Source organism: Thunnus albacares, chromosome 1, assembly GCF_914725855.1.
Source record: "Thunnus albacares chromosome 1, fThuAlb1.1, whole genome shotgun sequence".
In the NCBI taxonomy this organism is placed as follows: Eukaryota; Metazoa; Chordata; class Actinopteri; order Scombriformes; family Scombridae; genus Thunnus; species Thunnus albacares.
Window position 1 is genome coordinate 12,415,231 of NC_058106.1, and position 27,548 is coordinate 12,442,778.

Below are 27,548 nucleotides of genomic sequence, written 5' to 3' on the forward strand. Positions count from 1 at the left end.
TAAAAATCCTGCATTTAAAACCCTCCTTTAGTAAAAGTACGGAAGTATTACCAGCTAAATTTACTTAGAGTGCTAAAGTAAAAGTAAAAGGCACAGCCTGATTTCTGCAAAATTAGTACTTTTACTTTAGTACTTTAAATAGGGTTTTAAATGCAGGATTTATAATTGTAATTAAGTATTTTTACTTGAGTAAAGGAAACACTGCAGGTCACAGAATCTGAAGGTTCACCAAATACGGTGTAACACCTGAAAGTGACAGCGAGAGGAAGCTTGGCCTTGGAAAATGACAACTTCGTCTTGCACGTTGAAAACATAACTATACGTATGTATGAAAATATATAATGAAACAATTATTGGTGTAGATAAACCTAATTGGAACAAAATGTTTAATTTTGGTGAAGTCAACAAAAGAGAGCTAGCTTGGACACTTCCCGCTAAAGTAGCGGGAGTTACCTTTGCTAACATTTCCTCAGCTTCCACAGCGTTAACTTATTTGGAAACAAGTTCAAACTTTTTTGTAACGTTAACTTTATTACGCAGGAGGAAGATATTTGTTACGGCTGGATAGAAAAAAGTCTGAGGAATCTGGAAGTCATTAAAATATGGTAAGTGTTGTGTAACAATGTTTGTAAACTCTGAAAAACTGTTTATCTAAGTAACTTAGACGCTTAGCTTAGCTGGGACATACAGTTTCATGAACAGGCCTTTTTCACAGCAGACATTATGACATGTCATACTAGGAAAAGCACAGATATTACTAATAACACCTGATGAACTGAACTGATGATGGTTCCCTTTTATCCTGGTGTCCCAGTAAGCTATATCAGTGAACCTGCACAATAGCAGGACCATTAAACTAAAACAGCCCGCTGCAATGTCATTATTTACACCTTATCTGTGACATGTCAAAAAAGGCCAATGCTTAAATCTCAAATGTGAAAAAAAAAAAAAAAAGAATACATCAGGGGCTGACAACATAATGTATAGCATAGCACCATATCTTAACGGGATGCTTTTGATATCACAACCAACACTTCTTGAGCTCAAAAAAATAATTTTTATGTATTATAACCCTGATGGGTTAAAAGGTTGGTTTCAAGCAAGTTTCTATACTTATAACAGTGTCTCTGCTCAGAAGTAGGTACATGTTGTCATCGTCAAAACAGCTGCACTTCCTTTTAAGGTGCACATTAAGTGCAAAGATGTGTGTGTGATGACCACAAGTTTGGCCTACTGAAGTAAATACAGCACAGTAACTATGCTTAAATTAAGCTGATGGCCTGTGTCTGCTCAGAATCACAGGAGAGCGAGCAGGTATCTGCCTCAAGAAAAGTTTGGGAGTTTGCACACAGCAAACATGTTAGGAACAAGATCTTATGAGAACATATATCTTGAAGTAGTCATTGCATATTGATTATTTTGAGAGCACATACATGATATCCATGGTCTGAATGTTTAGCAGTATTTGCAGTTTGGTTCTTAAGTGTTCAGTGGTAGAAGAGAAGTGGTTGGCATGTTGAATGCATTAGCTGTTAATGTGTTTGTGATAATTGTTTTTTTCCTCTTTTTTTGCTTAAGTAGTACTCTGTTTTGCTTTAGGGGGAGGGAAGCTTTTGTCTGTAGTGTTTAAATAGTGTGTGGTCTGTGAGTGCATTATAACAAATTGTTTATTTGGATTTTTAAGACGGTATGTGATGCAAAACCACAGACATACAAGCAAGTTGTATGTGGAACATTAGTTCCTCATGTATGGATAAAGGTGTGCTAGTTTCATTTGTTTCCTGTGGTAATTAGTAGGAATGATTGTATGTAGATTAATAGTGCACTTATGATGATGGTCATGTCAGTGGAAACAGTTTTATGTTGACTTACTCAAATCTTTTCCAAATAAATGAGGTGTATCCAGTATGTATTCTTTATATGTGGGAGACCTTGAGTCTCCCTGTGCCTGTTTAAGAGGAGTAGATGCATTCAGGGCGCCACTTAACTGGATTAGTACCAAAGATACATCTGATACTGTGAACTGCAGCTTACAATTTGACCTGAATGCTGAGGTCCAGACTACAGAATACAACCTCTGCTTTTACATTCTTTCAAACTTGAAATGTGCTTGTGCTTAATGAATCAGGGGTGGATTGTGCAAATGTGAATGAGTCTGCTGTTGATGGGGAGCATCAGAGTACCACAAATGAATTTCAATTAATTTCAGTGGGAAGATAGAAGCCTGATTCTGTGGTCCACCCATTGAGATTTGGCCTTGTAGTCTGTAATGAGGAGAGTGATTCGGCTCTGATTGGAGCACCCTACTGCTTCAATGGAGTAATCACAACTGTGTTGATATTACTCTACCAATCCTTCCACTGCGTGGAGTGGACCCCCTGCTGACACTGTTTGAATTCAAATTAACCAAATCATTTAGTCATATTGTCGACCTTGGTGTGGAATGTGACTGGCAATACAAGAGATAAAAATCACTCACTTTACACTAAGCCTTCACAGTTTGATGAGGGAGCTTAAGCCAAATTCTTTTTACCAGTAACAAGCTAGAGCGCTTTGTCCTTTAAGGTAGAAAAGTGCTACATAAGTACAGTCCATTTACCATTCATTTTACCATGATGTATTTATTTTAAATAATATTTTGGAAGGTATGGGTGTCAGGGTTAGGTCACTTCAGAAAATTGATTTTCTAAATGATGATGTTTTTCTGTAAAACCCTAAATGAAACAGTGTTGAGATACAGTGGCTTTATAGAAAAGCACTTTGAGTGGCTCCACTATAACCATTAGGAGATGCTCCAGCCTCAGGTGTTTTTTTGTTTTTGGTTTTTTTTTTTACCATGGGTAATATAAATTGCAGAAATGTTACTGTTTTTGATAGTAAATTGTAAGAAGTGCATGGGGAGAAGTGCATTTTTTGGATGTAATTCTGCAGAATTACATGAAAAAAACCTTGAAATTAGATTCAGATTCTTGTACCAGAAGTTAATAATTGTTTTAATTCAAATGCCGAGATTATTAATAAAATCTAAATGATTTTATTATTATTATAAGGCAGCTAGTATTGTATTGAAATTTATAATTGAGAATTTATTATTGCAGCATCTATCTATCTATCTATCTATCTATCTATCTATCTATCTATCTATCTATCTATCTATCTATCTATCTATCTACTTCCACTTTCCAGATGAAAACTAAAGAGGAAGTAACTCACATCCTAAAACAAATGCGGTCAACCATAAATCTTAATAATAAAAGTAATCGTTGTGGTTGCTAGGCAAAGTTTTGTGGTGAGCTTATATTTGCAGTTGAACCTCTAAAGAAAAAATATTCACTGCACTTTTAATACCTGTTGTATAAAAACCTTAATCATTGAATGTAGGATAGTCTGTTGAAGGCTGTTTAGTCCCTTTGCTATTCCAAGTGTGTGATACTTGAGAAAAGCACTGTGCCCTTTTTACAATGACTATATTGATCACATTGAAGGGGAGGATTATGCCGATAACACCAAGACGCAGCAGCTGTTCATCACTCTAGCAGCACTGAGTAGAAGACTGAAATAAAGTTAACATGCAACCCTGCAGCGCTGCACATTATACTTGGCATGTTTTCACCTCTGAATACAGCCATTATATAGAGCAGCTCAGTCACCATATTAAACATCTGTTTTTACACTTTTCCAGTTAACCAAGCATTATAGTGTCCATCTTGCTTTTCCTACAAATCTGAACTGCCTCCACCATTTACTGGGCGTTACTGAAACACAACAAAACTGGTGCAGACATTAGCTTGGTGTTTGTGTGCATGGGTGTCTCTCTGTTCTTGCTTTACTTCACTAATATAAGCCACTAAACCGTAGAAGAGACGCTACAGTGTATATTACTATGAGTGCTTTTTCATATTATTTGTTTCTTCTTCAAGATAATTAAGTCTGAAGTCCTTTAAATATTGTGAGGGGAAGGAAATTATGATAAAAGAGTAAAATGTAGGCCTTCCACTCATTGAAATTAAAGTAGGAGTAAAGGCTAAATTTCAATGAGCAAGCATTGAGATTGTCGCTAAATGATCCAGAAAATAGCACGGCTTACAGCTGCTATATTTAGTTAGAAAAGCAGTGCTGTACTTCTAGAACATCATTACAGATACAGTAATTAGTTCACCATACAACGTTGGGCTTTTCTGTGAACATTTAGTTTTGTTGTGCAAATGTTCTAGTGCATAGGGCCTAAAATATTTTAAAATGCATTATTAATAGCATCATTGAGCAAGATGTGTCCCCTCTGCAGTAGATTTTGAACTTATTTCCCCACCAGAGGGCAGCAACAGTCAGAACAAACTTTCATTGGTCCTTACCTTTGTAAGCCCATCCCTTATGTGAGAAAATAAATCAAATATCTTTATAATACACAGAATTAATACACAATGCATGCATGTGTTATGCTAATAAATACATAAATAAATGGATAAATAATTGAAAGAGCTTGAGAAAATTGTCAAAGCGAATATAATTTTGCTTTAGTTTCCTTTTCAATTCTAATAGCATAACACAGCTGTCACGAGTCCATTTCCATGTTAGTAACCACTGAGTCATTTAGTGTTTTGTTTAAAAATGGTCTGTATTTAGTGTAAATACAGTGTGCCCTCAATTTCTATCAGGGCTTTTGAAAGAATGCTGAAGACATTTTGGTCTCCGAACTTCTCATTTCTTTTGGCCTGGTTTCTGGCAGCCCTGTAGTCAGTGTTCATTATCTGCTCTTACAGCTTTGACTTCAGCACAGCAATTACATCCTCAGCTGCGCTGATTAATCCAACATGGAGGCATTTCACAAAATGGTTTTGAAAAGACATTTCCAGACACTTACCAGGGAGTAGCTGTGGCACGGCTTGTTTATGCAGATAGACCACAGCCAGTCATATTGCAATAATATGTTTCAATGGCTGCTTAAGTGTTCTCTTAACCTCTAGTGTACACTGTGCAGGAAACAATAGACTGTTCGGAGAGTGATTAATTTAATCTATTTTACTCCTGACATAAAATGGAGTTCTGCCTGATGTCATGTTTGGGTAATGTACGTTTCTCTATTGTTAAACATATTCCTCTATGGCCATTCGTTAATATGTTTCTACTGCTCCCTGCTTAACTGCTTAACCTTCCATTCTCTCTTGGCAATCACATAATCAATCACTGTCCCATTACTTGACAAGGCAGACAAAGTGAGTGTATGAGTGAGAAAAACCTTTTGGCCTGTCTCGACAAGCAAGAGGAATGTCGACTTCAGAGGGCTAACACAGGCAGAAAACATAGGCCCAGTAAATATTCAATTTAAAGGATTCCCAGATAAGGCGAGTTGAAAAATTGAGGCAGCACCCATTCTTCTAGATAAGAGAAGACGGAGCCATCTGGAGGCTGGGAGATAGCGAACTCCCACGCCATCCCAGAGACCTCACTCTCATCTGCTGCAGCGGCAGAAAAGGGAAAAATAGAGTGCCAACACTTTCATTATGTTAACTTCAAAATGAATTCATTCACATTCAGTGCATGTAGTTATTGGCTTTGGTAAACAGAAGGTTACTGATGTGTCCGCCACAATAGATAACTATGATTGGTCAGTCCTAACATAATGTTGTCCTTACTTAATGATTTAATAACAATTCAGTAACATTTTTCTCTGCATTACCAATTTGAATTATTTGTTTTTTAAATTCCATTTTATTCTTAAACAAAGTAGTGCATTCTACAGTTACATGTATCTTTAAACCTGCTGCATTAATACCACAAGAAAAATAACTGTACTCTGAAATTTTCATATATACTCAGTGGAAGAAAAAAAATATTACTAGCCTCTAATAGAGTTGCACCCACTTAAAAACTCATGTCTGATCCAAATCATCTTTAATATGTCCACCCTCCTTTGACCTGTATATCTCTTACAAGATTGAGGATATGGTTAATTTGATTGGTGGTCAAAGCTTTTCCTTTCACAAGTCAGTTTCATTGAAAGAGCAGGTGTTTCAAACATTTAGTGTACTCAGTTCAAATACACCGTATGCATAGAGTACAGGATAAACCAAGCACAAATAGTGTATTTTAGGCCTAGGCCTGTATCTCGTCCAAATCCACCTTGACTGCATCTTTGAAAACAAACATCATTGGCAAAATAGACTCTCAGGTTGTGAATAACCTTGTCCACATTCTTATAATGCACTTTGTTGACTCCTCTGCCATGCTATTTTGTGCCAGCCACATTGGATTTAGCTCTGGGATAATGCTTTTGTCAGTATGTTTTATCTGTTCTCTCACTCAGGTACGCTATGCCGTTATCCCTAATTACCCCCACTGCATTTTACACTTGGCCCAGAATTCTTAATGCTTGATAACAGATGCAGGTCGATTTGAAATTTACTTATAGCGGCACTATCTTTTTGACCCGCATCGCAGACTGACTGTCCCATAGGCTCTTTGGTGAAAGCTGTTAAGTCTGTGATAACAACGACCTGAAGTGATAACCTTCCAGCAGTCTCGAGGACACACATATGTACTGTAATGCAGTCGCAGCATTTCTTATTCAACCTTGGGTGCTCTGCTGTGCTCTGATTCATTTAATGGGATCGAGAGGAAGGTTAATCACTATGTCCGCCATAGACTGTTGAAGTGCTGGCTGACCACTATATGAAATATTACGATTTGTATTGCTTTGAAAGACAGTTTTGAACGCAAATGCCATAGGAGTGCACTCTCCTTTTTTCTCTATTGTAAGCTGTAACAGGATTGTCTTCACAGTCAGGAGTCACTTTGATTAATTAGGATGCCGACATCTGCGTTTGCAGATTTTCATTCAGATCAACAGTAAAAGCTTCAGACAAGGTTCCACTTGTCTAAGTTATTATCCCCAAAAGACATGGTTGATTAAGTGGAAAAAAGTTTTTAAGTATTTGGATAAAATAATTCTCTGGTTTCTATCAGTAAGATTTATTTTGTTTGTTTGTTTAGGACAACTTTTTAAGAAATATATGTAGAAATCTTTAATCCATAAAATTCAATACAAATGCTCCCAGCGGTTTTTCTTTCCACCACTGTGCATTCTGCTCGGAGTTGAATTTTGATCCAATTGCCATAGATGTCTGCAGCATCCAGTTAAGCTTCAGCAATTACTCAGAGGTACCTTTTTTACAACTAAAATGTTATCTAAATGGTGTGAAAATGCAGAGAAGCGATGCATAAAAAATGTCAACTGAAGAAAGTCTGCATTTTATTTATTTTGTCAGTAAACTACAAGTGCATAGTGTTGCTGTGGAAACTTGGCTCTCTTTAGACCTTATTGTTCAGCCTATTATTTTGCTTGAGAAATGGTAGTATATAGCGAAAACGGGTAGACTATACTGTATAATAGATATTGTGGGCGGGTAGGCCTATAGGCTGAAAGGGGAAAGGAGTGTAGCGTGTTGCCTTGGTTTCATATTTTGCAGGAATAGTGTAGTGTGTAGCGCTGTCAACCCTAGTTTTAATCCTTTTCTCCACTGTGTTGTGTGATGTTATGTTGTTATCTTAATGATAATCGGTGCCTGTATTTCTGCCCTAGGCATTTCTGTCAGGCTGGGTTGGTTTAGGAGCTGTGCCTTATCAACAGCTTTGTCATTAAATCAGCTTTTTCTACAGACAAATTTCAGTGCCGTTATTCTTATCAAAAGATCGGCACACTGTGATTTTCTGTTCAATCAAAGCTTTGCAAATTCAATGATGTGTGAGTAAGAAAGATGAAATACAAAACAAAATTTACATTGGAAAAAAAATTTATTTAATTTGTTCTCATGATAGTAAATAATCAAACAAATAAAATGTGTCATATCATCAATGGCTTTAAGCTGTTTTCATTTTGTGATCTTGGGTCTACGTTCTGTATTTTTAAATGCTACACTTAAGAGCATGGATAAATCGAGATGATTGTAACATGATGCTAATAAAGGATTTTGTCCACAGGCTGTAGATAGTTTACTGCAAGCAGGAATCTGGAACCTGTGCAATTCATGGCTTTTTTTTGTCGGTGTGAAATGGGATGTGAATCTGTTAGATTTTATAGCATTGTAGCACACATCATCACAATTTTGTGAATCTGAGAGACCATGTTGGATGTGCCAAGAAACACGTCCCCTAAATGCTGTATGTACAGAGGCAAGCTTTTAGGTCCCAGTCAAACTGACCTCTGGAGGCTGGAATTGGTACTTAGTTCTTCTGAGAAAGCACTGTTCTGTCTGAGTGAGTGTTCTGATTGTCTCAGCATTGTGCTTGAGTGGAGGGCAGCGCCAAATGAACTCCTCGGATTCAATCCTCTCCACTGTTTGACACCAGTTCAGCCAGTCAGTGAGGGGGGAGGACTGAGACTCCTTCCTCCAAACACACCCTCTTACAGTGAGGGAAACTGCTGTGTGGCAAAGGTCCAAGAGGTCTCTTGCATGCTGTCTGCGTGGCACTGACACCCTCTCTGTCCTCCCACAATGCACTGAGAGTCTCCGGAGGTTGGTAGCCTGGTTCCTGGGGATCCAGGGGATCTTTGGAAAGAAGGATGCTGATGGAGGGCACAGTCCTGTGCACTGTCATCTCCGATGTCCCCCCTTCGGTACTCTCCCACACCTCTTTCACCACCTTGTACTGCAATTTGGTCAGCTGGTGCAGAGAGCCCACTTTTCGTTTCATGATCTCAGCACAGGTGATGGTCTTTGTGACAGCCCGACCAGACCCGGTGAAGACCACCTGCCTTAGCCCACCACCACCACCACTCACACCTCCCCCACTTACACTCTTCTCTCCCTGCATCCGTGCCATGGCAAATCCCATTAAGTTGCGGATCTTACTTCCCTCCTTCACGCGCATCTCCAGCACCCCAGTGGCCAGTCCTGGGAAGGGACAAGGGCTGTCCTCCTCAGTTCGGCAGACTTTCTTGAACCCTTCCTGCCCTAGTTTAAGTGCTGGGGGAGGGACTGGTAGAGGTGTTGGTTTTAGTAGGGTCGAAACATTGTTGACCATTGCTGGCTGGGCTGCAGTGCTGTAAGTTTGACCCTGGTAGAGAGGGCAGGTCCCAGGGGTTACCCCATTCTCCATTTGGATCGGTCTGTTTACCTCCAGTCCGGGGTGGGGCTTGACTGCGTCTCTGGTCAGGTATTGGCTCTGGCCACTGACCACTCCGCATCCTGTAAACATTTCTCCTGTCTTTAATGCTTTGCCGAAAGTGTTAGTCCAGACACACACTTTTCCCACATGTCAACAGCTGTAAAGTTTCAAGACTTCATATAAGAAATATTACCCACTCCCCAAGAGCACTATCAATGAAGTCTTTAATGCTCCCTCTCAGAAAGAGCTGGAGAAATAAGATAAACGCCTGGCTGGTGAATTAAGAGCACTGTCGGGACCATTCAAGATGTTCTTTAAAGAGCATCTCAATTTCATACCACAAGTGACTATTTGGAAAGTACTCTGGAGACAGATAAAAATAATAAAAAAAACTATATTATCCTCTTTTCTTCAATTGTATGTATTTCATACAGTGCTTTTATCCTTAATAGCTGCAAAAGATATGGAGTACTTTGTTGATTTTTCTTTAACAAAACTTTTCTAAAGAGAAAATAAAAGCTCAAATTAAGACTCCACCTTTTTCTTAGCGATCCAGTCCAGCATTGTTGATTTTGATCTGCTGATATGTCGCCCTCAACTCAAAATGACATCTTGGGTTGGTCCAGCTGTTAGGTTCCACCTTCTGTTTTGGACCTTTGGATGTTTTACTCCAGCTTGGGTAAGTGTGCGTCTCCTCTCTCTGTGCTCATCTTGGCATCCACTGTAGTTGAGGCTAGGGGTTGCATGGAGGTCTGCACCTGGGGTGTCCTCCCTAGAGCTCTGTCTTGTCTCCAGTGATGCTCTGGGAAGTCTGTTCTGTTCCCCACAAAGAGACATAAGGGACAGGAGCTGCTTCACAAATGCTCACAGGAGGAGTGTCTGTGTGGTTGAGGGGGAGCATGAGGGAAAGGGGAGACAGCCCTCTTAAAGGCGCAGGTCTTTTCATCTTTTAGATGAACACCCTCCCCTCCACAACTGAAGCCTGCGATCAGAGGAAAAGAGAGAAGGGTAGGGCTACTGTGTCCCTTTAAAACCTAGAAGCCCCGGCAACTTTGTCAATCTCTTTAGAGGACGTTCCAGTGTTCAACGTACATGACTGATTAAACCTGAGTTCTGAAATAGAGACTCAGTCAACCTTTAAAAATGCATTTTCAGCTACGAAACAATGAATTAAATTAGCTCTGTTATAATTGAAAACATCCTTCAAAGAGCCACTGAAAGTCAGCAGCATTAAATTTCACTGTACTTAGCCTTTATCCTATTAGATGTTTGTGACCATTACAATTTACATAATGCAACATTAATAGCTTCATTGTTGAGGCAATCAAGTGGCGCGGTAAGAATGCCTGTCTCTTAACGCTTGGATTGTTATATTGTTAGAATGCTGGAGAGCCCTTGTTATCAAGGACACAAAGAGCACAAAAAGCATAGAGGCATGACTTCCATGACTGTCTTCATTAGTTTGGCATATCTGTGCAGGTGAGAAGATGGGGCTGACAGGTGGGGTAATAAGCATCTTAATGGGCTTTCCATCACCAGTGGAGGGCGCTGGCTCGCTCCCCTCTGCACCGAGTCAGGCCCAGACAGCTGTAGCATCACCCAGTTCAGCCCAGTCTCCTGGTCGACAGGTGGATTTGTTTTCGTGTGTGACTGACAGATGGGAGAATAGGTAAAGACAGCCCACTGAGGCTGAACCTATAAGGCCAAGAGAGAGAGACAGACAAGTCCTAACTACTCTCCGCTCAGTATATCCCATGGTGCACAGTGGTACACAGACAGTATAAACTCACCGTGGCTCAGCCCAGTACTTACTGTGAGGCTAATTCACAGTGGCATGTGTATTATATTGGATCCCTATGGTAATCAAGGAAAAAATAAGGAAACTCCCCTCCACCCCAACCCAAACTGGCAATGTGGAAACTGGGTTTGAATGTCTGTTATTAGCAGAGTTTGAAATAATCATTGAAGAATCAATAGATTGATTGGATCCATGGAATAATTAACTTTTAAAAAAAAATTATGTATGAGATGGGAGAGCTATTTATCTCCAGATCCATTCCAGACACTGCAGGGGACGTAGTAAGAAAGATCTATCTTTTTCTTGCCTTTTTTTAAGCTAAAAAGAAGACGGGAGAGAGGGAAGACAGAGGGAGAAGGGAGGGTCTGTAGCGCTCATCACCAAAGTGATCATTCTGTTGTTTGGGAGAAATTACCCTCATCAGTCATACAGAGATGCACAGCTGCCTAAGGGGATCTGGTAATGTTACTGCATAATAAACCGTGTTTGTGTGTGTGTGTGTGTGCATGCATGCGTGTGTGTTCAGAGTGAGAGCGAGGGCAGGGGGTAAAAGAAGTCTGATTTAACCACAGAGAGGTTAAAATTGATGATAAAAGCAGCTCTGTAATCATCCCTCTTTACTACATGATGTTGGCACATCATTTATTGCTTCTCAGTTTAACTTTGGGAACCTGTTTGCTGGTGGGAATGTGATAGATTAAGCAGTTCAGCTTTTTCGAAAAAATGCAGGGCTCTGAGCAAAGTGTCTTCAGACATATATTCACAACACTTTTGGTCTCCATCAAAGACGAACCTATTCTCCAGATGGCTAAATAAAACCATCAGGGCTTTTCAGAAGTGCCGTGTATTGACCTTTTTGAGCAGAGCCTTTTTCCTTTTAAGTGGCTTCATTTAATGATGGGTAGAGGCAATGGTGCTCACGCTTGGTCACTCACTCCTTCACACCTCCTCCACAGAACTGGCCTCTGCTCTTGTAGCTCTCTAAGCACTTACTCCTCACTTTATCTGACCTTGGCTGTCATCTGTGACATTCTAGGCATTCTCTCCTGCAAATCTTTGTTCAACAACCACTCTCAGCTTTTACTCCTGTCCACCAGAATCTAAGTAAAGAAAAAACATTTATTCCCAAAGACTGTGACAAATAGCAGTGGTATTGTCTTGCTTCTCTTCCTCCTTGCAATGTACTTCAGATGTCTGAAGTGGTTGCTGTTATGAAATGTTGGGCTGTCCCTTTGTTGTTTGTTCCACCACTGCAGAGTCTAGTTGTAGAGGGGCTTGTTGTGCTGTTGTCAGGGCTGCACATAAGCGCAGTGCCTCACTGTGACAGCCGGTCGCTCACTTTACGTTAACCGCAAGCGTTTTCACGGTCATCAACCAATGGTGGCCTAGAGGCTGTCATTTTGCTCAGTGTGGAGCTTGCCCGTGGCTTGGTTCTGCCCCACAAACTCACAGCCGGCCCTGGTGGGGGGAAAGAGCAACACACACATGCATATGCACACACTTATAGACAGGCGCACACCCACTGGATGGGCACACACACACAAAAAAAACTATATGCTCAGCATAAGGCAGGCTGTTGGAGCAATTACAGAAACATGGCAGAACACGATGAAGCAGGCCCCACTATCAGAAGGGAAATAGAGTGAGCAGAGGAAAAATGATGACGCCATTAATAACAGAGAGGCTCAGAGGCTCTGAGGGAGGTGGGGGTGGATGACCCTCTCTGTAATTTTTATGTGAGAGCACTTTGAGGTGCAAGTGGTTGTGTTTGTATTAGATTTTTGGACGTTTAAATGGGCATGTTTTTGCGTCAAATGCAAAAAAAAAAAAAAAAGTGTGTGTGTATATATATATATATATATAACCACGATGGTAATATATGCTAAATGATGTGTGAAGTGATGTTTTTCTGTCACTCATGCATCCATTATTTTGGTAAATGACAGGTCAGACTTCCTTATTTGTTCATTCTCTCTTTTTGTGTCTCATTTATTCATACATATCTCTTCTCCTTCAGCCGCTGCTTTCCCTTCGGCACTGCAATGCAGTTATGTCTCACACAGTGGCAGGAAACTTTAATTGAAGACACTTGTGAAATAGGATCATGAGAGAAGGGCATGAAAGAGATGGAGCTAAAGGTAGAGGGGACAGAAGTGGTATATATGCAACTCTGCAAGAAGTGATTAAACAAAGTTTCTGCAATTGTAAACCCCAAGCATTGGAATGTGAAAGATTGGAAGCATATGGTAGAAAAAAAAGACATGGCTACTCTTGATTTATGAGGCCTGTCAGTGAAAGTGATGTCTTTTGCTTCATCAACTAAACAGCTTTACAAAGCTATTGCACCAGCTAACAAATGTTTTGATGTTTTTGAAGTACTACCATGGTATAAAAGGGTTAATATTAAATCGAATCGGGCATAGCTGAACCCTGTTGACCTACAATATGCTTTTAGGTGTACTATTGCACACAGTTTGATTAACGGCACTGTCTGTAATTTAAATTGGCAGCAGCAGTTGATAATAGCATTTGTGTTTGTGTCTGTTTTGTCTGGCCTCAGGCTTAAAATTAATGGACTTTATAGAATTTTTTTTTTATCAATTATATCAAGAATTAAGTGACCATGTTGAAACAAATGCAAAAAGAAAATCAATGCCTCAGAGCAAGTATTCACTAATTCTCTAGCTTTCAATATGGGAACATTGTGCCACTTACTGTATATTTGTAGACAACAGACATGTCACAATAAGATGAATGACATACTTGGATGAATGGAAAGAATCAACACCCTATACAAAAAATAGACAGAGCTGATGTTGATGACAAAACCATATGGTTAATGCTAGGGGTGGGTGAAAAAATTGATTAAATAAGAATCTCGATTCACAAATGCCAAAAATTTTCTAAACGTTAGTTCATGTTATGTTATGTTATGTTATGTTATGTTATGATGAGAATGAAAAAGGTGGAACCCAACTGTGAGGGCAGTGCAGCACCTGGACAGTCTACAGCATGTACATGCTAGAGTTATCTTGTAATTCATCTTCAAAAAAGATGCGCCGTCACTCAGAGACTAATGTTAGCAGAGCAGCGATCTTCAGCAGTAAGAAATGAGACCGGCTGATCAGTGCTCACTGCAGCACTTAAACAAATCAAGCCAACTCTGGTAGGAAAAAAAAAACAACGTCTTGGACAGGACGGGGCTAACCGTGCAGCAGAGAGGCTGCTCTCTACTGCTAGAGACATGATGTTAAAAACAACACAGTGGAGCAGTCCGCCTCCCCTTACTCCACAGTGAACATACCAACATTTGTTTTTGGCTGGACTGGCCACAGACCAGCCCTATAACCATGGTTGTCCGTGAGTGACTGAGTGAATGAATGCCTGAGTGAGTGATGAAGTTACACCATTGGTCGGCAGGCCCAGTGTTGGACTTTCCCCATTGGCCGTTGCTCTTTCAAAATGAATGAGCGCGAGATGATGGAAGTGGAGGACAGCAGTGTGACTCAGAGCGGCTATGTTTCCTGCTTCGAGTTCTGAGGCTCTCAGCTCCGGTGTTAAATGCAGCAAAGTCGGCTAAACTCCTGTTAAAACAGACATGTACCAGTGTCTCTGCGTCTCCTCCTCTACCGTCCAGTGTGGTTGACTCTCCAGCTGACGCTTTTTATTTCTCTGATGTTCTCACATCACAAACGATGAACAACAGCATTAAAACAGGAGTCTTGCAGGTAAAACATGCTACTCATGTAGCTGTTATACCAGTTTAGTGACTCTGCAGGTGCGCTTGATTTGACTGTATCTTCGGTAACAGAGATAAGCCTTCTGGATTTGCACGCAAAATGCTGTCAAAACTTTCGTTTACAACTTCCGCTGCAGCCTCCATAATCATTGACCGGGAAAGAGGCAGAAAAAAAGCACATGCACAGTTAAAGCACCCCAAATAACAGTCACTCTGACAACACACTAATTGTGAAATAGAGGAAAGACCAGGGGCAGATAACAGATAGAATAGTTATAATTAGAATTAAATTAAGTTCTCTTTAAAATCAAACATCCCAAGATATGAGTAGAAAGTATTGTTCTTGCAACTACATTTATAACCTTTTTTTTACTCAAACCTAGTTTAACCATGTTATGTGATATGCTACGTCAGTACACTTTACCAGCAAATATTCCTGGGACCACTACAGAAATTTGCAGAAGAACATTTAATATCCAGGAACTCACATTATAGACACTACCACTGACTATCTCTGTAACAAATTGGCCACAATTTCACATGTTGACCATCCAGCCATATGCTAGGTTTTGACCTAGACTTGTTAACCAGTAATGTTGGTCAGTAAATTACACTTTCGTTTTGTTATTCTCATACAGGTAGTAAGATGGTTCCAAATGAATGCAGTTAACTTCTTAAAATTAAAAAAGCATATCTTCACACACTTTTCTCTGATAACAATGACCTTCATCAAGACCATTTATCTTAACCGCTAATTATGTTTCATATTGCATTTCAGTGGACTAAGGACTCCAGTGAACAGTTTGGCACACAGTGTACTGGAGTAAGAGATGAAAAATTGTACCGCCTTTTCCATTCATTCAATTGAGAAACCGTTTTGAATTGAGAATCAATTATGAATCAAATCAGACACCAAGAATCCTAAATTGAATCAAATCGTGAGATTCCCAAAGATTCCCACCCCTAGTTAATTCTCGGGGGGGGGGGGGGGGGGGGGGGGTAATCAATGGCGAAACTACTATATGTGCAGGTAATGCAGCTGTGTTGGGGCCTGCAACAGTTTAGGGCTCGCATGCATGGGCCCCTCTTTATCTCGCTACTATTACATCAAAGGATCTCGAGCACTGTGTCTACAGTATACACGCAGCCACTAAACTTTAATGGTAAGTGGTAAGTATTTATAGTACTCAATGAGTCAAGTCATCTGCCCCATGGTGTTACATACTTGATGCCATTCATTCACCAAATAAATAACTACAATAACATAAAACAGTTTTACATGTACAAATATATAGTTTATTGACTCATACTTCTATGTTACATTTCTAAATGAAGTTTAATATAAGGATTAATGGGCGTTTTGATGTTCAAAAATGTGCAAAGTGCCTGTGCAGAATTCTGGGTTATGATAATTATGGACATGCTTACTACTGCGTAGCAAAATCCACACAGAAGAGTTAAGACAGCAAATAAGTTATAAATGAGCAATGGAGTATCAGAAGCAGGTGTTGGACGCGAAAATTGAAAGAAGCAGCCGAGAAAGAAAAAGCAGGCTAGTCTGTCTCTATCTTAGCCTCACTATTATGACTCCTCTTTTGTAGCACGGTGGTCTGTTTTCCCAGTATTCATTTTATTTAGGCGTCAACTGTGCATTTCTCTGTTGCTGGTCATTTTAAAGCTGTGTGCAATCACTTCTTTCATTCGCTACTGACATTACGTTATGTTACATCTGATTGTGATGGGCAGCCACGCCCGCACTGACCATCTTGCACCGGGGCCTGGCAGTGACTCGTTATGCCACTGCTGATGATGCAAATTTCCTAATCCTGCTGCATTACAAAATGCTCAACTGGTGAACCCTTGGGTGGCTTTTATTATGAAACAGCTGCAGAAAATGTAATAAATTTGTCACTGAAGTTATGGCTTTACACAACAATATATGGACTGTTTTGGGGAATTTTGTCAGAGATGATGAGATTTAAGTATTGGTATGGTACAAGAGGAAAGGGCCACAGTAAACTGTCACATGAAGAGCTGCAGGTGTCAGACTCTGTGTGAACCAGCATACCTCCAAGTTAAACAACACCTTTGACCATTCTGTCCTGAGGATGGAAAACCATTCCCTCTGTGTGCACAGGATGAGACTGTGGGTGTTCGTGGCATGGGCTAGCATGGGTATCCTGGCTGTATGAATTCTTCATAAAAACAACATGATGTGATGATCCCCTCAGGCCACAGTTTGTTTGGCTTTGGCAAATCAACCAGGACTGAAATCTAGATCTACAACGATTAGTCAGTTAATCATTCAGTTAATAATTAGTCGATTGACAGAAAATGAATTGCCAACTATTTTGATAATCAATTAATCATTTAGAATCATTTTTAAGAAAACATGTCAAAAAAAGGGAGTAAAAAAATTTGTTTGTCTTAAATACTTTAGATTAACAAGCATTGACTGCAACTGAATTTAAGATCTGTGCAGTTAAATTTAGTTTACATCCTTTGTTATTCTGTCAATGGGTGCTGTTGCCCAATATATATATATGTATAAAAATGTGGCAAATGCAAACCATGACTGTATAATAGGTGAGACACCAGAAATTTGGCTCTTTGTGTTTTGTGTCTGCTTCTTGCCAAGGTTTCAAATTGGGCAAATGAAAAGCCTGCATGCAGGAGGGTCCAGTTTATGCCAAGTGCAAAAACTGCCCAGTTAGTACATCATTGACCAACTGGAAGTCTGTAAACAAGTGCACCCACCCTCAGCCCTCCACCATGATGATACAGAAAAATAACTACAATAAATTAACAGTAATAAATGCAGAGGCCTTTATACAAAAGACTATGTGAGGTAAAACATAAGACAGGTAGATCTCTGGTTATTTGGGCTTACAAAATAGGTTTTGAAAATATTCATTCTACACAGTTATATTTTATTGTATCCCAAATCTGATTTTCTGTGTCATAATCTGTCAAAATGTACTGTGATTTTGACTATTCACGTACTTTCATTTCAGCATTGACATCACACCATTTGCTATTTTCCTCAAATGACTTTATTGATAAATTTTTATCTTCCTCCTTTGGGTCCCAAACCAGCCCTTTAACAACACTACACTGGATCAGTGGCTTCTGTACAACAAAATGAGACAAAGTAGGTTGTGGCTCTTTGTTTCCCCCAGTCTCTCATAAACACCTTCCTGTCATTGAATTTCCAGATGGCCACGCTCCTCTGTATCCCACAGTTCATAGCTCTAAACTTCCTAGCACACACATTCACATCGGGTCACTGCTCACTTCGACACGCTAGAGGAAGAGGAGCACTAATCCTACCCAGCATGCCTCCCTGGAAATGCTCTCTATGCAAATGTTTCTTTCTTTTCTTTTTTTCTTCTTTTTGGATCCACAGTGAGAGTGGTTTGGTTGCAAGCATGTGCATCCTGTGGGGGTTCTGCAACAGACGTGTGGCTGTGGCTTAGTAGGTGTGTCTCTTTTGTCAAGTGACCACCTTAACAGACTTGGTTCAGGTTTCCTGGCTGGTGACTGGCTGTTAGAAAACACAGCAGTGAACTTTAAAAGATCTGTTCACAGGTCCACACCAGATTTATCCTGTATTTAATTGCATCGGAGAGCAATCACTCTCTGCCCTACAAATCCTTGGTAAAGCTGTGCTTTACAATAGAGCCATAATTGCAGGAGTTTAATTGCCTGCCAATGCTCTGCTCCCACTGCCTGCTTGCATTGAAGAGCCCAATAATTAGAAACAGGGAGAAATTAGGTGGCAATTTTGTCTTGGCAATTATCATAATGCAAAAGAAGTGCCATTAGTATTGTTAGCCCCACAGTACATAATCCTTTGACACTGTCAAGTCCCTCTCTTAGCTGCTGGGTACAACAACTCTTGATTTCCCTGTAGCCTTTGCACTCCCTCAGTCACTACTTTAGTCATCAGCTATCCAGGACAGCCAGCACACTTAGAGTCAAACTAGCAGACTGAGCACATCCATGCCCGGAGTGCTGGGAGGATTAGAAGCTACGGCATTAGCAGTCTGTGTTTCCTTTAAAGGTATATGAATTGGGTGTTAATCCTCTTCCACCATGTCAACCATGAAATTGTGTTTGATATAACAGAAAAATTAATGCATTTGACAGATATTGTATTTGTACCTCACTGGTATTTCATTTTGTTTCTCTGGGTTTTCATTGTGTTGACTTCCAAGTTGGATATATTGCTGTTTTTGAAAGTACACAGATTTAGCATATGGGCAGTGACTCACCAGGAGATAAGGTGTGCCTGTAATATTTCCTTCCTCAAGATCTGCATATAAAATGTGTGGCACTGTATGTTTGGTGAATATTGAGATTGCTAAATATTGTACAGACACAAGGTTTGAAACAAGATTTTTGCCATGCACCATGTCCGTAATCTTTGCCTAAAGCTAGTCCTCAAAGATTGCCTTGTACGAACAAAAAAAAGTTAACATCAGTACATTTACATGCTGCATATAATACCACACTCTAAGTCACTAATCTCTATGATTGGGGAAACATTGTGATTGTAATTCAATATTCATTTTCCCTCTCTTTAATATCCACTGAGGTGTTAATAAGCTATGGGTTTTGCTCAGTTGTCTAAAACCATGATCAGTAAATCAAATACTTAAATGCCAAGTGAATAAATGCACACAGTAGTGCAAAACTTGATTACTTTTGCAATGCTGCTGCTCCCTTTTATGAGACTTAGTAATGGCACTCAATTTGAGGCCTATAAAAGTCACCCTCACCACATTTTCTGATGTGTTTGGAATTTACTAACTTGGTTGTACAGATATAGTAGAACCATGTGTGACAAGGCTTTAGATATTAAAATAAACATCAAATTTCCAATCTACTAAACAAAATAGATAAAATAATAAAATATCAGCCGATAATGCCATTAGCATTGCTGTCTGGAGAGAGTTTCTCACATTACCGTATTACACTCTTGCAGAATGTCATTTTTTGCATGGTGCTGTCAACGCTGTTTTTCAGTTTCTTATGTAGTGTGTAAGTGGCATAACAAACTGTATGACTGCTACTTCTAGTATACACCCCTGGCTTTTAGAACAAATGCAGCAAATTTTATTTTATCGTTTTTTATATAGGTATAAAGTACAACATTTTAGGGATAGGGCAAAAAAATCCTCAGCCATTCACTAGAAAGGCGACAGTTTGAAACTACTGTGGCCACTGTGCAATTCTGTTGTCTGGAATCACCACAGTTTATTTGTTGATGTAAGGATGAAGTACAGCCCAACGGACTCATACATTGTTGTAGCAAATTGAAGTTTTAAAAGTTGCTTTACATTGTTACTACGGTGCTTTCGTTCTGAAGGATTCCAGTCAGTCCAGTTGTTGTTACTGAACACTGGCTTTTAGGCTGAAGTCATATACTGTAGGTGCTTACTCATTTCTAATACAAGATTTGTCAGTCTAATCAAAATCACAGGGACTTCAAAGGATACTCTGTTATTGTCGGTTTTTGACAATTTTGTGAAAATATTTTGATTTCATTACATGAAAACTGTGCTTGGTTAACTAATGCTATGCAGCCCCTTAGAAAGAATCACTTCACATTGCCTCTCTTCTCTTGAGCCGTCAGCATTTTGTAAAAACTAATGTCTGAATTCTTTCAGAACCTGTCTGTGCAGTTCATTGCAAAACAGCATTTTACCATTTTAGCAATTTTCTTTTCATGTGAATGCACAATAGCAGATGCTGACTGTTATGTTTGCCACCCACTGGGGAAGTGACCCTGATCTACGCATGCAGTGACATCATGTTCATACTTTCTGTTGCACACTTTGCATTCTTTAGCCTTCTTTCAGCATAAAAAATATTTTCTCGCTGGAAAAATCTGAGCAGATAGAACATTTAGAAATAAGCAACATTGGTTATGATATATATATATATATATATATATATATATATAAATGATACTAGCTTGGAAGTTACATTAAATTCGATCCACACACAAAAAGGGCCGAAACCTGGATTTGAACCCAACACTAGGGAAACAGTGATGCAGATAAGAGGATGCACATGACCTGTTTGTCTCCTAAGCTAAATGTGTTGTATGAGGCAGTTTAGTGGCAGGGTGTTATCTCTATGTGGAAAACAAGAGGTGCTAATACACGCCTGAATAATGAAGAGAAAATGACTTTGGGAATCAGGAAGTCCTTCACCATTAATGTTGAACAACTCTCAGTGGCTCTCAAGCAATCAAGCAATGGGATTTACGAAAGATTTTAATTTGGATGCATTATCCAAACTCCTCACAGACCAAAAGGCAGGCAATTGTTCTGACAAAAGATATGCACTGATAAGTTTGAAGGTCAACAAGCTGCTGCAGTGGAGATATCAGCAGCTGGTCTGTACCACACGCATTCAATCTCACTAAAATACAGACACACTTAATGTATATGTACACATTAGAGGGTGACCAGGTGGCATAAACACTATCAAAGAGTAAAACTGAGTGTACAATTAGCCATTTCACTCCTCATCAAAGTTTACGATCAGTAAAACGCTTCTGTTTCATCACACATTTGAAAGTTGCATGGAGCACAGCTTATAATTTCCAAATGCCATAAAGGAGAATAGCTAATGAGGCCCTATGTGGAGAATAAAAGGGGGATTAATGAACAACATGGTTTGAAGAGGCTAGGCAGCCCTCGCCCAAGCCCTTTACAGTGTATGCATATACTAGGTGTGAATATTCGGAGGCTTTCACACATTGCCACAGTATTGAATGGTCTGTGCCGCGCTTGGAGGAGCATTCTGCTGATGGAATCAAAACCCCTTTCACAGATTCAAATGAGGTGCACTCAGCTGTGATTGGTATTGGAAAAGCATTTGTCGGAACAGAGGCTCACAGAAGGCTTCTTAAATACAAGGCAATCACAGTGTCTAACGCAGAGACGAGGCGAGAGGTGTGCCCGGACTGCAGAGTGGAAAACAGGACAAAGGATTATGATGGTAATAAGCAGTAAACCAAAACAAAGTCATCCCCTGATCCCTCATTCTCTTTCTCCATCCGTCTCCGTCTCTCCCTATCTCTCTCACCCCTAAATCCTCTACCACACTCTTTCACTCGTCCCCTCTCTCTCTCTCTCTCTCTGCATCGCATGCACCACATATTGACAGGGCCCATTTTTTCACTGTGCCTGAGCTACAATTTAAAACTCATTTCTCATTATTTGCGGCGAATCCTTACACACACAATTTCTAATCTGTCGAGGCCATGATGGCTGCTGGCAGAAGCAGAGGCTCTTTATGCAGATGCCCGGCTGTACACCTATATGCAATGTCAACTCTTGCACACCCGGCTGGCCTTATTTTATTACAGGCGTCAGCAGATCTGCATGCCGTCAACTGTGAACCTTTGTGCTAATGTCTTTTTTTTCACCCTTTAGCTGAGCTTGTGGTACAGACTGAAAGCATTTTTACACCTCAGTGATAATGTGCGAGTGCAGATCAGAAACTGTTTCTGGCTCACAAGCTTCAAGAGATACCCCATTCTGACAGACCTGAGATACAGAATCTGCCGGCTGGGCCTGGGGAGGATAAGGTGGAGGTGTATGAGCTCGGGTGGTTGGTGAGGGAGAGGGTTTACAAACCTCTAATTTTGCCAGTTTAATGAAAGGTTGTCAGGGCTTCACTATATCCTAAAGTGGCTCCCTCCTACTTTCTACACATCTTTGACAGACACCGGAAGGTAGTATGTGTGTGTTGTGTTGTGTGTGTGTGTGTGTGTGTGTGAGAGAGAGAGAGAGAGAGAGAAAGTGAGGGGAGCAGGGGACAGAAACAGCCATTATTATGCCTGCAAGAGCAGGGGTTGGCAGCAGAGGAAAGAGAAGAAAAGAGGGGAGAAGATTGTGTCTGGAATTGTCCAAGTGTGGCAGTAGTGGTCCTCAGTCACTTTATCAGTGCCACAGCAGCGCTTTTTCCTCCCATCTATCTGCCCAGCGACTATTCTTCCCCCCTCTCAGAGCAGGAAAAACACTCGCTCTCTCACCATGGATGGCTCAACACAATCACTAACCTTTTTCTCTCCCTACGTATCCTGCTTACTTTATCTCTTCACTCAACATCACTCTTTGTCTAAATGCTATTCTTTTTTTCTGTCTATCGCTCAATCCTATCATATTTGTAGAAGTGCAGAGAACTGAAAAATTACCACACTTCACCTCCTCTGCACATGCTATTTCTATCCGTTCACTTAACATCAGGGTTGGGTGTAAATACCACACCATGTCTGGTAGGATTATTTAGAAGGTTTTTGAATACACACAAAATAGGACTTTGAAAGCTTATTTGCTAAGCAGGCAAAGGAAACAACACTTGGAAGAAAAACTAAAACCTTTAACCCGTGATTTTCTCTCAATAAATGATACTGATCCCTGTTTTCACACAGGTCTCTGAAGACTCTCTTCCATACTGGCCATTAGTGCGACATAGAATAACATTTTCAAAGTGTTTGACTATTTCCTTTGCCCAAAACCTTGGATTAAAGTCTAGATTTACATGTACACTGTATAGCAGACCTTGGACGATAGATTTTATATTATGCAGTCTTTTTCTACCTGTATAGTATGTAAACAAATAAGGCAGTACCAGCAAACCCTCTGCCTACTGCATGCTACATTTGTAATTAATGAGCACTTAAGGCAGTATTAGCAAGCTCCAACATCTGTGATAAATTTAGCAAGTTTCTAAACCAAACCAATAGTTAGGGCAAGACAGTTTATACAGTTAAGAAAGAAATGCTAGTAGCTGCATGTTGAAATAATGTTTAGCCTACCCACTACAGGACAGATGCTTATTGTTTGTGTTCAGCATTTTTTTTGAAATCACGCCTCACTATCTCTTCAACCTCTATGTAATAACACTGCCAGACTTTTGCCTATATCTACATGAATCAGGAAGCATTATGGAGAACACTATTTGGAATACTTTAGGGAATCCTCGTCTTCGTGGAAGCCCTGATAATTTAGAAAACACTTATCTCTTTATGAGAACAATTAATGTGAATTGTTTTCTCAAGTTCACTGCAATCCTTATTTCATGCATTAACCTCTAAATATGGGGTGAGTCAGTAGGGAGCATTTACTTTGTCAATCCTCTCAGAGGTCCAGCTCTAATTATGAGTAGGTTGACTTAATAGCCGTGTTTATGGTTGATGATTGTGACAATAATGACGCTGTGCTGTCCCGTTTAATTTCTATTTAAACTGCACTTTCTATAGATTCACTATAGATTTTGTATGTAATTTTGTATGTGCAGGGCTGCAGCTAATGATGGATACATTTTCTTGAATAGTCATTTGGTCTATTAAATGTCAGAAAATACCCATCACAATTTCCTAAAGCCCAGGTTGATGTCATCAAATTACTTGTTTTGTTAAGGCCAACACTCCAAAATCGGGTCGTAGATGATTATTCTAGTAATCACCATTAATATTTTAATCCATTAATATTATATTAAGGAGACAAGGGATTTGTGTAAACTATGTTTTTGTTGTAGTAATGGGTTGTGTCACTATATGATGCCTCTGTCATTTTAATGAGATGGAGTTACAGGTGTGTGCGCAAAATTCATGTCATGTTCTTGAGAACTTCAGGGAATCCGATATTAAAAGTGCACTAAGTAAAACTAATGTGCTGAGTAAAACTCGGGAGAGACTGAGCAGCCGCAGATTTCTCATTCTCTATTTCTCTGTTTAGTGTCGTCAGGTTAGGCCAACCCATTGTTGCTAACTCCCTTCACTTTTCCAGCAGATGGGAAAACAACAGACATGACTTTTCTTCGTCTTGAGAAGCTGCAGCATTTATTACCTGACACACTGTAGCCTGTACTGTACATTTACTGTCAGATTGACAACTTACTGCTAACCTTTTCCTCTGTTCTGCTCACATTCACCGTCACTTTCTGCAGCTTGCACTCGCTCAACCACTCACTCGCTATGCACACACATTATGCACTGACCTAGTCCTTAAAGGAGCTATGCTACCAAGAGTTCCCCAGGCAACAACGCAGAGTTTGACTCACGTTTTGGAACAGCACTGCATAGATTTCCCCAAATGCTAATGATTTCCAAATAAATGGATATTTGGCATTGTTTTTGGCCTGGTAGGGGTTCTTGTTGGCCTGGCGGCCCGCCAACTATAGGGAGAACACTGGGGTTTATGGCAAACACTGCATGTCATTGAGGTAGCATCCAGAGCTGTTGACCTTTGTCTTGACGTGAGCCCTGTAGTTACACTTCTTTTAACAGATGTTTGTATACTCAAGTTTGGACACATCTTGAATTCATACCAGATATAATTTGAGAGTAATATTATTATTATTTATCAATGACATAAAACGTCCAACTGACATTAATTATTACTACTACAGTAAAAATCAGACAAAAATCTCAGTAAAATTACCATGCACCACATTCCAACACATGAAATTATGCCATGCATATTAGAAATTGCTTTTTTGAGACTTAAGGCAGATTTTGGAGGCAAACAGTCTTGGTGTCTGTTACTTGGTTTTATGGCAGAACCACGGGAAGCCTCTGGAGCTGGACTCTTATTGGAAAAGGGATAATCCAAAAAGAGGTTTGTGTGTGTTATCAGATGTTGTCTCTTTCACAACACCAACATCCTGTGGGGTACCCTCAATACATGAGAGTCAAAACGGTGAGTAGGTTAGTGACCTTGTTTATGGGGCGCAAGGAGAAGAAACAAGTAAATATTTATAATAATTTTGGCATGATAATAGTTTACAGCTAGCCCTACCTAGTCAGAAAGCTTTTTTGGATAGGTGATAAACAACCCCTACAATGCAAGAGAGTGTGCAGAGCAAAACTGTTGCTCAGTGTTACTGTGTATAAGATTGCATGGACGACACTCGTATGCTTGGTCAGAGATGAGACAAAGTAGTAATCCATGAATCACAGACGAGGAGGTAGGTGCTCTTTGTGCCTTCTGAAGACTGAAATAGCTGTGCTTTAAGAGTGTTCAGAGTCCTCTTTACTCTTAACTCCAGTGAAAGATACTAGGTCAGCATACAGAACAGGATGATGTGCTCACTCTGTAGGAAGCCACCAAGGAGCTGGACAGAGACCAGAGCAATGTTAAATAATTGTGCACCCCCCTTAGACAAAATCGAGAAAACTGATTAAGACAATATAGGGAACAAGCTACAATTTGGGCCCGTTTTTGGTAAATTGGCACCATTAAAAGTATGCTGAATTAACCAGTAGTAGTCCCTGTCTGCAGTGTACTCATGGATGTACAGACAACTATCCCTGGATTACTTTGATACTGATGAGAACTTAAAAATGGGATGATTCCTAGGCATATTTTGTAGTTATAAGGAGCATTTTTTAAAAATTATTTCTAAGCAGATTTTTGTTTATTCGTGATGGAAATCAGAGATAATATTCTCTAAAAGTGTAAACCACCAGTTTAAACCATGACTGTGATTGCTCCTCAACATTAACCAAGTGGTAATTATTGTAACCATGACAAGGGAGGTCCCCTAATCCTAACAAAATATCAATTTTAACCCAAACCAAGATGTGTGTCTAATCTTAACAAAGTACGTAACACAAATGATTCTTGTCCCCAAACTATAACCAGGTTGATACAGGTTCTGTCTCTTGTCTTGTCTTTTCTTTTTATTAATAGTGCATATGTTGTTTTCTACAAGCTTATATACAGTAGATCTAAAACAGAAATGATGACATTCAAAATAACTTAGGTGCTTATTTATGAAACTTAGAAGGAAGCACTGATTTATTTTAGGTTAATATGAGCTTAAAGGGGACATAGTATGTACATTTACAGGTCTATATTTATATTCGGAGCTCTGCTGGAATATCTTTGCAGGATTTACAGTTCGAAAAACTCCTTATTTAACTCATACTGCCCCTTTATGAAACTCTATTCAGTTCAGCATCTGTCTAAAACAGGCTGTTTTAGCTCCTGTCTCTTTAACGCCCACCTCATGAGGAGCCTACTCTGTTCTGTTTGGCCAGCTCTGCCCCTTGGCAGGCTTCCCCTGACTCCAGAGGTTTGAGCCAAAATCTGACCCAAAATATGAGAGTGGACAATACAAACAACACATGGAAAAACCTTAGCAACAACCTCAGCAACAAAGACTACAGAATGGAGCGCTGTTTTTGGGCATGTGCAACAAGCTGACATTGGCAGTTGGTAGAATCGGCAAGGTAGAAAAAGCGTTCAGAGCAGGTTGAAGCCTGAGCTTTTGACTTGCAGGGAGTCCTCCTACATACGTTCACCTCAAGTTTTGGGACTTTGACTATGTTTAGCATAGATATCAGACATCATAATCCTATAAAAATAACAGACAATCATGAAAAGCATGATATTTTCCCTTTAAGACTCATGTCTATCTGGAGCAGCAGGAAAATAAGTCAAAGTTTGCTTTCTTAAATTTTCTTCCAGCCAGCAACATGATTCATAAAGAGCAGCAAGCTAAATGCTTTCAACTGTTTTCTTCACATCAAATTCTGTTTTCATACTGAATGACTGTAAGTGTACAACATTTCTTTGTTTTGTTTACAACACTTAAACTTTGTGATATATTTATTTTTAATATGTAGGGCAGCAGAAAATTAATTATGCAAAGTTACTTCGAAATGGATTCAACATTATCTTCAGCACCATGGACAGCTGACGTTAAGAAGCACTTAATGGGATGTGTGTGCACTTGCTCATAAGTGTTGCTTTTGGTAAATTTAGGAGTGTTTTTACAAACGCTCCTAACTTCTAACATCAGTCATTATTGGGAAACGGGGCTGTGTTCCATAGATGCTACTCTAAATTTAAGCTGACATATATGATATTATAGGCA

At 39.8% G+C, this 27,548-nt stretch overlaps 1 protein-coding gene and 1 long non-coding RNA gene across 3 annotated transcripts in view; one reads left to right on the forward strand and one right to left on the reverse strand.

Moving 5' to 3' along the window:
* The first annotated feature begins 208 nt into the window (after positions 1-208).
* LOC122968194 overlaps positions 209-27,548 on the forward strand; it is a 117,402-nt gene continuing 90,062 nt past the window's right edge. The window contains exons 1-2 of one of the 2 annotated variants that reach the window (XR_006398785.1): positions 209-322; positions 541-605. This is a non-coding gene — a long non-coding RNA (uncharacterized LOC122968194). The remainder of the gene's footprint in view (positions 323-540; positions 606-27,548) is intronic. The other variant, XR_006398793.1, reaches the window with a different exon arrangement.
* LOC122968036 lies at positions 7,853-9,432 on the reverse strand. Its single transcript, XM_044333007.1, has one exon. It carries the CDS (start codon positions 9,193-9,195, stop codon positions 8,356-8,358), a length of 840 nt encoding a protein of 279 aa, XP_044188942.1. The 5' UTR covers positions 9,196-9,432; the 3' UTR covers positions 7,853-8,355.